Source organism: Oculina patagonica, chromosome 3 (genome assembly GCF_052425735.1).
Source record: "Oculina patagonica isolate OP01 chromosome 3, crgOcupat, whole genome shotgun sequence".
NCBI classification, from domain to species: domain Eukaryota; kingdom Metazoa; phylum Cnidaria; class Anthozoa; order Scleractinia; family Oculinidae; genus Oculina; species Oculina patagonica.
In genome coordinates, this window is record NC_135760.1 from 18,829,673 (window position 1) to 18,840,789 (window position 11,117).

General features: G+C 36.6%; 1 protein-coding gene across 3 annotated transcripts; it reads left to right on the forward strand.

The window, feature by feature from the left end:
* Positions 1 to 142: 142 nt before the first annotated feature.
* LOC144645338 (uncharacterized) lies at positions 143 to 10,362 on the forward strand. Of its 3 annotated transcripts, none has more exons than XM_078504880.1 (8): positions 143 to 247; positions 3,913 to 4,514; positions 4,802 to 4,896; positions 5,396 to 5,555; positions 6,483 to 6,546; positions 7,301 to 7,584; positions 8,228 to 8,396; positions 9,829 to 10,362. In XM_078504880.1, exons 2-8 carry the CDS (start codon positions 3,939 to 3,941, stop codon positions 9,999 to 10,001), a joined length of 1,521 nt encoding a protein of 506 aa, XP_078361006.1. In that variant the 5' UTR covers positions 143 to 247; positions 3,913 to 3,938; the 3' UTR covers positions 10,002 to 10,362. The 3 variants fall into 3 exon arrangements, with proteins under 3 accessions (XP_078361006.1, XP_078361007.1, XP_078361008.1); XM_078504881.1 differs by lacking the exon at positions 143 to 247 and adding an exon at positions 1,577 to 1,696; XM_078504882.1 differs by lacking the exon at positions 143 to 247 and having other exon boundaries at positions 3,796 to 4,514.
* The last annotated feature ends 755 nt before the right edge of the window (positions 10,363 to 11,117 follow it).

Here is an 11,117-nt window from a genome sequence, read left to right on the forward strand (position 1 = left end):
CACTCATTACATAAAACCTTACAGTCCATGAGCCCATTGGCTGCGCACTCTACAAACAATTTTTGCCCTTTCAACCTTGACAATTTGGTGGAAAAACAATAAATACGTATACCCTTTAATTTTTTATTCTAGCCACCTCTCCGTCTGACATTAAGAGAGAAAGAAGAAGATGTTGCCACTTTTAAAAATTAAAGGAAATAAGTAAAATAAGTAAAAGTTTCGGCTACTGAAGGAACAGGTCAAACTGGTAAGATATTTTTATCTTTTATGTTATCCAATTTCTGTAAATTTGTAGAATTACGGGTTATTTGCTTGACGTAAATACAGCATTTGGCACACACGAACGGAGTTGGCGAAAGAAGGGCAAGACTACAGGTCAGAAGCAATGAATTTGACGAAAATAGCGAAAGGACAAATTTGCTCTTAATGACCGATCATCAAATCTAAACTTGAAATTTCGTGAAATTTGCAAGAAGCATGATTCCTCTTATTTATACATACAAGTTTAATGGATAGTAAGGCAGTTTCTTAAAATTACCGAAGGCTAAAATTTAAAAATATTTTTTGTCACAGTTGCTAGGGTAACAAGCATTATTAGTACTCAAGGAAAATGAATTTTGTTGTAGCAAGAAGCTCGATCAAGTCATAAAATTTTACTAGTCTAAGGGAAAAAGATATACGAGAATTTCAGATAAGGAACCCAGAGCACTTATAAATAAATTAAAATTATTTGTTATGTACAGATAGGAATAATTTAAATAAAACGGAGTTTAAAAATTGATGAACGAAAATGACACATTATTCTGAAGTTAACGGTGATAGGATAACCTCAATTTGATAAGCAGGTGAATTATTTGAGAAAATTATACCTGCTTTCTAGAAATTTCCCTTATTAAAAAAGCTTCTGATGATAATTGAGTAAATTCACAACTGACAGTTTAGGCAAATTCTTCCTTGTTTTTGCCGAATAATGCATCAATTTGGTTATGAAAATATATAAGATTATTTAGTCTTAAATCTTTTATTTGTGACTGCTCTTGGTGTGTGCCTCTTTAATTTACCTCAGTTTATTACGAGTCGATCTCAGTTTATATTTAAAACAAAAGTTGTAATTAAGTGCAGCAAATAAATTTATGCAAGCACTCTAAATACGAGCGAAAATGAAAAAGTAAACATTTAAAGTGGCACTAGGAAATATCGCAAAAATACACTTTTATTCACGGTTTCAGTGATTATTAATATTATTATTTTTCGTACACGGTTATTGGTCTATACTTGTGGAAAGAAGGTGTTTTGTAAACATTAAAACATGGGAAAAAAAAAAAAGATACCTCACCATGCTATACCCGTTTTTACGTCAAACAACCGTCGAGTTCAGCTACAAAGAAAAAATCGCGGTGTTTTAACTTGCGTGCTTGTTGTGGCCAAAATTATGCACAGCACGGGCGTGCAATTCAATACAATGAAATTTCCTTACTATTTGCACAAAGTCTTGCTGGGAATTTTGAGCTGCCAATAAAACAAAGCTCTTAATTTTGAAAACTTGCTCGCTCATTAATACGAATGTTAAGATGTGAAGCGATCACGTCGAAAGCTAACAATTCTGCCACTTTGAAAGACGTTTTATTTTTCCGGGTATTTACCGCACACCCAATTTTTCAAAAACCATCAAGATCATAATATTGAGAAAAACGAGGTAAGAAAATAAATTTTCATTTCTTGACTTATTAATTAAGAATATTTAATAGCGTGGCAAATAGTATAAAGCAGCTACTCTCGCAGGGAAAGGATTGGGACGTAAAATGTTTATCAGACTTCTTACTTTGAAGGAAACACGATTTTAAGCATTCTGGGTTAAAATATAGGGTAAGTATGTTGAATTTTTAAATTTAAATTGCAGATCAATGAAAGGTACCCAATACTTCACACTTCTTTCATAGGCAAACTATAAAAAAGTTAGTCAGGTGCAAATTATTGATTTTTGTAGTGACAGTTTAAAATGCCCAAAAAACATCACTCAAACGTCATACATTGCCTCTTAAAGCTTGGTTTTTATTTACATACAAAGCCGGCCGGTGGTCGTTTTCATATATTTGGCCTGTGGCGATCTGCAACTGGGAGCTGTATTCTACATTTTAACAACCCCAGATTGCGACCCATAACAACTATGATCACTGGATTAGGGTTGTAGCTAAAAATAGGGCAGTGCCACTGAAAAAGTTATTCAACTGTCTTTACGTGGACGTGTTTGATGAAGGTAATATTCATGTAGACGTTTTGTTAGTGAAAGGTACGGTGGGGAAAGTAATAGTTGACACAAGAGGAAAAGTGAAATACTCTTTATAATTTGGTCGGAAATGACATTGCCTTAAATTTTGTATATTTAATTTATTGTTAAGCATGGTTGGGGGTTTGGGAGGCTGACATTGTCCTTCAGAGCGACCTTCAAAGTACGAAACATAATAACTGCATTGACTTCTTAATGCAAAATTGCCCATACGCTTGGCTGAGTGGAGAGCCTGTGATGGGGGAACTTCCTGTTATACTTAAGAAAGATGGGGAGAGAGCAGGCGGGGAGAGGGAGACATTTACAACATTTAGGCACTGAGGCACATGTAAAACAGACTTTTTGCACAGCAGAACATCGCAGAAATCACAAGTTTGACGCTCCTGTAAAAAGTAAGCTACGCTCAGTGGCTGTAAACAGGATATTCAGCCTTGGGCTAAATTTGCTTGATCAAAAATGTTCAGGTTTTCCCATTACTTGCCAAGCGGATTCAAAGCCCTGAAGTAAAACCAAGTAACAGTATATGTAAATTGAACTTGGCCGATTATGTCAAAAATTCTTCAGCGGCAAAGGTGTAGGACTTAATGTGAATGTATCGAAAAAACAATAGGAAGGAGAAGCCATGTGCATCGTTAGATCAGTTTATACTCTGACTCTTTCATAGTGCTGGCGAACTCAAAGAAGAAAACCATGCGCGAACATTCTTCCAAATTTTATATATTCCTTTTTTAAACATTTATGTCCTGATGTTATTAATAAGTCACTTTTATTCACAGTTTTCAGTAGACCAGTATGATAATCTACAATACTTTAACGGGAAAACGTAGTACTGACTAACAACCAACTACTACAGAGACGAAAGCCAAATGTATGACTTGAACAACAGTTGAGTTTAGAATAATCATGGCAACCGAGCTTACTTGTAATGTTAAGCAGGTTTGATTATAAATTACACCGGCTTTCAAGAAGTGTTTACTTATTGAACTCACCGTGTAGACAATATATATTAATTTTTTAAATGAAGTGATCGGAAGGTTTTTGAACTTTTATTTATAGACAGAAAAATTACCACAGTGGATTTAGACAAAACAAAACTAAACCATCTTCGGTGTTTTCTGAACTTTGAATATATTGTTTCTGATCCTATTTATTGCCCTTGATGTATCTCCATAGGAAGCCCATTCACTCAGCTTGTCATTTTCGAAAAGTATTCACGCTAAAAACTTGCCGGTTATTGCTTTTTCTCTAATATAAACTTTTTTAATTCAAACATTTTGACAGACTTAATTGTATTATGAGTGAACAGGTACAGGCATGTGTTTGAAGACGTATCCCATCACTTTTTTGTGTAAGGACTTGTTTTTAAAAAGTGTTGGATTCAGAATTTAGGCAAGTAAAGGAGGAGTTATTTAAAGACCTCAACATTTTATCATCTTTTCAAAGCAGGGAAATGTCGGCGAATATTGTTAATAAGAAAGGGAAGTATAAGCAAGTGAGAAATTCGCTATTATAATGGATGACTTATTTTCTTTCTTCCAATGATGGACGAAAAAAAAAAACAACTGTAGATAACTAAAGCAACATTTAAAAAAAAATCGTTAACCATTCTGTTTTCGTCTTCTTAGTTTCGTTTCAAGTCTTTGCTTCAAACATGGAGACTTCCAGTCAACATAGATTGATTTTCACTGTGCTCGCCTCAGTCATAATTCATCACATACTGGCGGATAGTGACTGCCCGGATAATAACGCCAGCCTGTACGACCCGACAGGGTGTCCGACTGGAGACGTCCCGGTGGTGATGCTATCATTTCCACCCTATGTTATATTCGAAGATGAGGGTAACGGTCAAAGTTCCGTCCATGGGATTGTGTTTGACTACATCCTCGACAGTTTTGAGGGTTGTTGCCATGGTAACGGCAGCGCACGCATGATCATACTAAATACCATGGAAGCTGGCACCGACACAGACGAATTTTATGAGGCCCTCATGAGAGCTGATATCATATTCCCTGTGACGGAAAAACTGGAAACGCTTTTAACGTTTTCAGGCATTGAGTACACTTTCCACGATATTGTCAAATCACATGGATATGTGCTTATCGGCCTTATTGACCAATACAATGCAAAAGCCAAGGGTTTGGTGTTGGATTCCCTCTACGACTCGTGGCCCATTTTTGTTTTGACTTTCCTTCTTGCCGGAATCGCTGGGATTTTTATTTGGGCGTTGGTATGTTGAAGACATATTTTGCAATTACTTTTAAAATTCAGCAGGTTATTCCCTGGCTTTCCAAGAATGGCAGCGGAATAATGACTTTATATTAGAAGTAAAATTAGCTGACACAAACTTATTAGTTTTAATTTCCCAAATGCGTACCTCTTAACGATGTTTTTCCTGGAAGTGATGTCTTCGTGTATGCCTATGGATACTGCCTAGCTAATTTAGTCTCTGGCTAACTTTTACTTACACGCTACGATTTTATGCACTTTGGTGAAATTTTATTCCTTATCTTGCAGGAGTTCCATGTTAAGAACGAAGAATTCCCTCTATCCTTTACAAAAGGTTCTTATGAAGGCTTTTGGTGGGCTTTTATCAGCATGACTACTGTAGGGTAGGTAAATGAAGAACTGCAAAATTAGAAAAAAATTGACCAGATCCATCCCTTACGCGAGATCATTTATAATGCATGCTGTTAAACATTGGTCTTCTTGACTATAAGTGGAACAGAAATAATTTAATTTTTTCGCAAACGCTAGATAAATTTCCGATACAACCTCTCACTGTCGAACTTTTAGATCATGACTCAATCTTTACAACTCTCCATCGTTGCCGGCATAGCCTTTAGTTGGGAGACAAAAGCAATCATACAACAGCCGAGACCCGATATGAAAAGGTTCCTGCTAGGACATGTCACTGGTTTGGTGGAGGCCGACTCGCCTTAGGGAAGCATCCAGTTAAGTTTTCCTGTTAGTGTTCTGCAACCATTGCTTCCATTCTGCAAAAAACGAACTTTTCAAACACACTCTACGATTAAAAAGGTGGAAGTGGAGCCCCTCCCCACCCCCGACGATGTTTACATCGATTACAAAAAAAGTCTGTTTGTTTCATAGATATGGAGACAAAACTCCAAGATCGTTTTTTGGCCGCCTGTTTGGTGTGTTGTGGATTCTTCTTGGTGTGATAGTTGTCACCATGTTTACGGCTACTGTCACGTCTGCTCTCACTCACAGTTCATCACCAGAGTTCACCAGTGCACTGGAAGGACAAGAGGTGAGCAGTGACATGAAGTTATATACACCTGATTGAAGAAACGTAACGTTGACCCATGAAAAGCATAAACCATAAACGTTGTGACCCAAATGTTTACCGGGAAATTAAAAAGAATTAATCATCGTCTGTGAAAGAATGAACATTATAATAAGACAGGTTGCATAAATCAAGTTCTTAAAGCTCTCAAAAAAGAAATATCTTGATTTTTCATAAATGGCAGATTACTAAGCTTACCAATGCTGTCTACCCAGAACCCCATTCGGTCTTATAGTTCACAGCTTTGCTTTTCACAGGGTCAACGTTTCTTCAGTTTGGTATATACAGCAACGTCAAAACGATCTTGCAGACGACGTTTGAAAGACAATGTAACAAAAAAACATTTTCTACTGAATTTCTTCGTTGATATTAACTCGAAGAAATTCGAATAACACGACAAGATACAAGAATAACTGAAGGGAAACTGCGACCGATTTGTTCTTCCAGTCAAACCACTGATAAAAACAGTTTTTGCAATAAGTACAACCTCCTACAAAACTCTCGGACAACATAAGCAACCACTGAAGTGCACGAGCACCCGATAACGTGAAGCTTGGTAAAACCGATATGACAACTTTTTATTTGTAAAAAAGAACATGAAGAAGGAAAAGATCGAAAAAGAGACAAGTGGCTGTTAATTATGTAAGGCAGGTTCTATATCTGCCATTTTTTTTAAAGATATTGGCACCTATGTTACCTTTTTTACCCAGCCTGCTGTTTCTTCTACCAAATAACATTTTTTCATTGAATATTGTGCAATAAGTGCTCAGCCAAAATTCTAAAATGTCACCAACGTAATGGACGTTTTGAGCGTCATTTTCACTTTTTCCTAAACTTTTGTAAGTCATAAAAATAATGTTATTGTCTCTATATAAATTATACTTTTTTTAGGTAGCCGTACTTGACGATGGTAACGCTGAGAACGAAGCATTTTATATCGGGGCAACACCTCATCGTAAGTACTGTCGATCCTATTTAGATGGGCACATGTATAGAGGATATTCCCCCCTCCCCCTCCTGGATATCTACGAAATTCCTGATGAAACTACTTGCATGACAAAATTCCAACGTAGAGCGGAACCTTGTTACTGAGGCAACGCAAAAACAAAAAAATCAAAGATCTCTTCGAGATACCGACCATTTTGCTTGAGATATGAGTAGGTAAATGAAAATATTGAAGGCGATTTGCGATGCATTAAAACAACAGGTTTCAACCGAACTTAAAGTTTTATTACCACTTTGCTCCAAAAGAAAGGTTTGGAACTGATTGATTTTCCTGATTATCAACTGTTCCTTGTCAAATTCCTGCTAAGCCATAAACCAAGCGTCTGTCATTATCGTCTCGAGTTTCACCTTTGTCTATTTATTTACATTCATTGCGGTACAGTTAAAAAAAAACGTACGTTTCCGTTAGTAGAACTCAAATTAAAACTGGAGGAAACTGAAAAGCTAAAAATATGAAATCAATTGCAAAATCCAAGCTAATCCTGGATTAACTCAATGGCGCTTTGAACAACGTACCCTGCCCTGCAGATTACCCGACCACTTCTGAAGACGAACTAGATCAAATTCACACTTCCCAATCTTTCAAAACGCTACTTTGAGTGAAGTTTCTGACAATGTTCCAAGCATTTTTAGGCATAGTCAAAATATCATTACAAAGGTCACGTAAATTTGTTATATTTTACACAGATTATATTTCATTTCAGCATACGAGGAGTTTGATAACATGCATCACGATCTGGTTGAAGAAACAGTCGAGGGTATTTTCATGGAAAGACTCCGAGCCTTCTACTATTACAAAGATAGAGTCGATGATGACGATGATGGTAACCTGAGAGTGTTCGACACTGTTCCTAAAGAGATTACCTACAAGATGGCTCTTAAGCGAAACACCACTTGCAACTTTTTACGCAAAAACTATTGCTTTAGACGTCGCCTGGAGAATCCTTTAATTGATTCACTCGTAAAAAAGTACACTACTCCTTTAAAGGTATTTCGTTACCACATTTGCCTCTGATAACAAATGTTCAAATCACTTTTAATTTATTGTCGATTCTGTATTATATAGTAGAAAACGTATAAGGAATCTTGCTCATTTAATTGAACCAAGACTATTGTCACGGAGGGTAAAAAATCTTGATCCCGTTTAATTACCATTGTGGATTTTTTTTGTGCACCACTATTTTTTCGTTTTACTACCACTGGTTCCTGGCCATAAATAACAAAATATTCCCTTCTCGAATAAAATTACAACTCCTCTCTCTATTCAAATTACGATAATAATGAGTAGATATTCAAACAATTATATACAAAAATGAATTCTTAATTATTTTGATGACCATTTGACCATTTTTTGATCAATCGAGGACTTCGAAGCAAAATGGACCAACCCACAAAACTAATACTGTCACAATACTAATACCTTCAAAGTGTGTTTTAGAACAAGATCAAAAACAAGATGTCATCTAAAGAAATTTAAAAATATTTATCCTTCTTTATGTTGAGGGTTTGTTAAATTTCCAGGTAGTTAGTTAATTGGGATAGCCCACTTTGCTTCTTAGCGCCCAAACAACCCCACCACCCCACAAATCAGGGTCTTTGTAAAGATAATCACGGTTTATTATTTTTCGTAGTCTTTCAAGCCATCCGAGGATATAGAGGGTCTTTTGTCAGGAGATTCTGAAGACACGGGTATTTTCTTGCTCATCGTCATGGGCGTTTTCCTTGGACTGTTAGTGCTTGGAATCATGGCAGACATTTTAATTAAAAAATCTGGACAGCGACTCTGCAAACCAGTCTTAAGTAAGTATATAACGAGTTTGACCAGTTCTTGAGGAGATCCTGATTAACTAACAAAACTGTCTTTTAAATTTCACATATTCTACAACACGAGATTTTGAGTCTGTTTTCAAGTTGTTTATAATTACCTAGTTACTCACTTTGAAAATAAAGCATTTTTACTGCTTAAGGTGGCTCCATAGGGTTTTGAGATATTACGGCGCGCGCACAAGTGATACCCATCAAGAGATCATTTTCGCGTTATTTTTTAAACTAGTTACATAAAAGCTGCCGAAATATTAAAAGCAAAGACTAAAATATGTTGTGCATTATTCTTTTTTAAAATAACGGCCTTTGTTTTTTAGCTACATCTACTCAAAAAGTCCTATTTTTTGGTGTTTTTATGGCTTTGATCTTAAATTTCTTTAATTTTCTTTGGTGAAAATTTTTGAAATTCTCCCAACGGATTGAAACTGATGAGAAGTAACTTTTAAAAACAAAAAAAGGTGGGGTTGTCCAGGTCGTTTTTGCGTTTTTGGTTATTTTGTGTTTTTTTGACTAAGCAAAAAAACTGGCTTACAAATTTTTTTAAAAAAACGGCAAAGAGGGCAGTTAAAAAGGTATCACATCTATGCCAAATTTTAAGGAATTTCACCGAAGGAAACTCTAGTAAATACCAGGGGAAATTTTCTATTTTCGCCCGAATAACAATTACGTCATCAGAATAGAAATTGTCCAAGATCGCTATTTGAGCATGCGCGAACTTTCGAATCATACGAGTTGATGTGTTAAGACGAGCGTTCCCCGTTTTTGTCGGTTTTTATGCAAATATCTGTTAACCCAAAGGTTAGTTAGAGACATACCTTAATCCTTTATGTAGCAGAATCTCTGAAATTCTGCTCGAAGTATCTCACAATCGCGGAGACTATTCTTTATTTTCTCTTTTACTTTCGATCGTACGAACTTTACAAAAGCGGCCAGAAGCACCGCGGACGTTGTAAACACCTTTTTAGGGTGTTGTAAACTCTTTTATCTGATCCACACAGGAAAGCACGGGTGTTGTTTCATTGGCAGGAAGCAAGTCTCGCGTTTTCTCGCCGAAAATTTCACGCTCGCGTGAAGCCGCCATGTTTGTTTTGATTTGCCAGCATTTCAAGCTCGCCCTTTCGTACCCATTCTTCGCGCGGTCAAGAAACCCTATGGAGCCACCTTAAGGGAATAGGAAAGTCGGTTCTTCTATAGATATACCTAGCTAGAGAGGGCTTTAAACACATGCAATCGCCATTTTATTCAATGCTAGGCCACATACTAAATGAAATTCCCTACTTCACTAAAATTACATATCTTCAATGTATCGTATAGAGTACAGTTAAATGTTCTTTTTTTGCTAAATTTGAGAGTGACACATATGTAACAAACTTCTAAAATCTACCTAATCCGTTCGTATTATTCTTAGATGTGAAAAGTCAGAGAACTGCGTCTGATGTAAATTTCAATCATGTGAACGCCACTTTGAGGCAAATTGAGGGCCTGGAACATAATCTAGAAAAGCTGTTTACCCAAGTACAGACCATGAAAGAAAATCTCACAAGTGCAACGGACAACAGCCTCAAGCTCGCTGAATTATAACTGTTTAGCTTTGAATTTCTGGATTTTTATTTAGAGGGGGATGATCTCAACCTCCCGGGAGGGGACTACCATATAAAAGGGACGGGGATGCTCGTCGTCTCGCTTAGAGGTAGAAATTTCGGACTTTGGGTCTCGCTTAGGGTGTCTGGGCAAAATGGCAATATTTTTAGCCGTCAGGGTATCGTTTAGGGTTACATACGAAGAAATATACAAATATAAATTCTCTTTTCAGAATTTTGGTTACTTTTAAGGGGTCTAAAGAAGCTTCAGCCACGCCCATGATCTCTTTTAGGGGTTATTTTCAAAATTTCCGACGAGCATCCCCGTCCCTTTAATATGGGAGTCCCCCACTCCCCCCCCCCCCCCCGGCTCAACCTAGCCGATATTTAATCATAATTTCTCCAAGAGTGGTGAAGGAACTTCTTTGTCTATAAGCTCTCGATAGCATGCCAAGCAGGAGTGATGATCAGAAAAAAAAATTATGGGATATTGTCTTGACGAACTACAAAGTTCTCAAAACAACTATAATATTAGTGAAACATTTGGTAAATCAGTACATGTGTAAATTAAGTTAAATTACATTAAGCATGTGCTGATGTTAACAGTTTCAGCGAATAGGTGATGATCAGAAAAACAACCTGATTAGTGTATTTGAGTTGAACGTTTGCAAGGCGTTTATTTGGAAACAAAGTACAAGGTAGAGCTATAATCTACTGGGCATAACAATATCTTTGGGTTTTATCTAACCTTTTAATAGTTTTTAACAATCAGTTGAGCAGCTTGCGACAGAAACTAATTTTATAAATATAGTCTCTTGATCTTGTTTGCTGCAACAAGAACAGTATCCAATAGATAATTTATATTAAGAGGAATTCAAGAAAATCGAACAGACACTGCTAAAGATCGTCCAGGTTTCACCCTTCGCCGTTATTTCTTCCCGCCAAGATGGCGCCAGTTGCGTTGCTTTCGAAATGAATGCTGAACAAGATCCCGACCAGCTCCAAGTAAAGTACACATGAGCTTGTCAGTCTGAGTTAGATAGTAAGGCTAAGATAAATAACTGAACTATATACTGTACATAAGCACACTTGACCATGTCTATTGACAGGATAAAAG

Bases quoted from the DNA above. Each gene is read 5' to 3' on its own strand.
- LOC144645338 (XM_078504880.1), top strand. From the start codon at position 3,939: ATGGAGACTTCCAGTCAACATAGATTGATTTTCACTGTGCTCGCCTCA. The intron at 5,556-6,482 runs GTGAGCAGTGAC...TACTTTTTTTAG, and splicing joins GTGCACTGGAAGGACAAGAG to GTAGCCGTACTTGACGATGG. The intron at 8,397-9,828 runs GTAAGTATATAA...TATTATTCTTAG, and splicing joins ACTCTGCAAACCAGTCTTAA to ATGTGAAAAGTCAGAGAACT.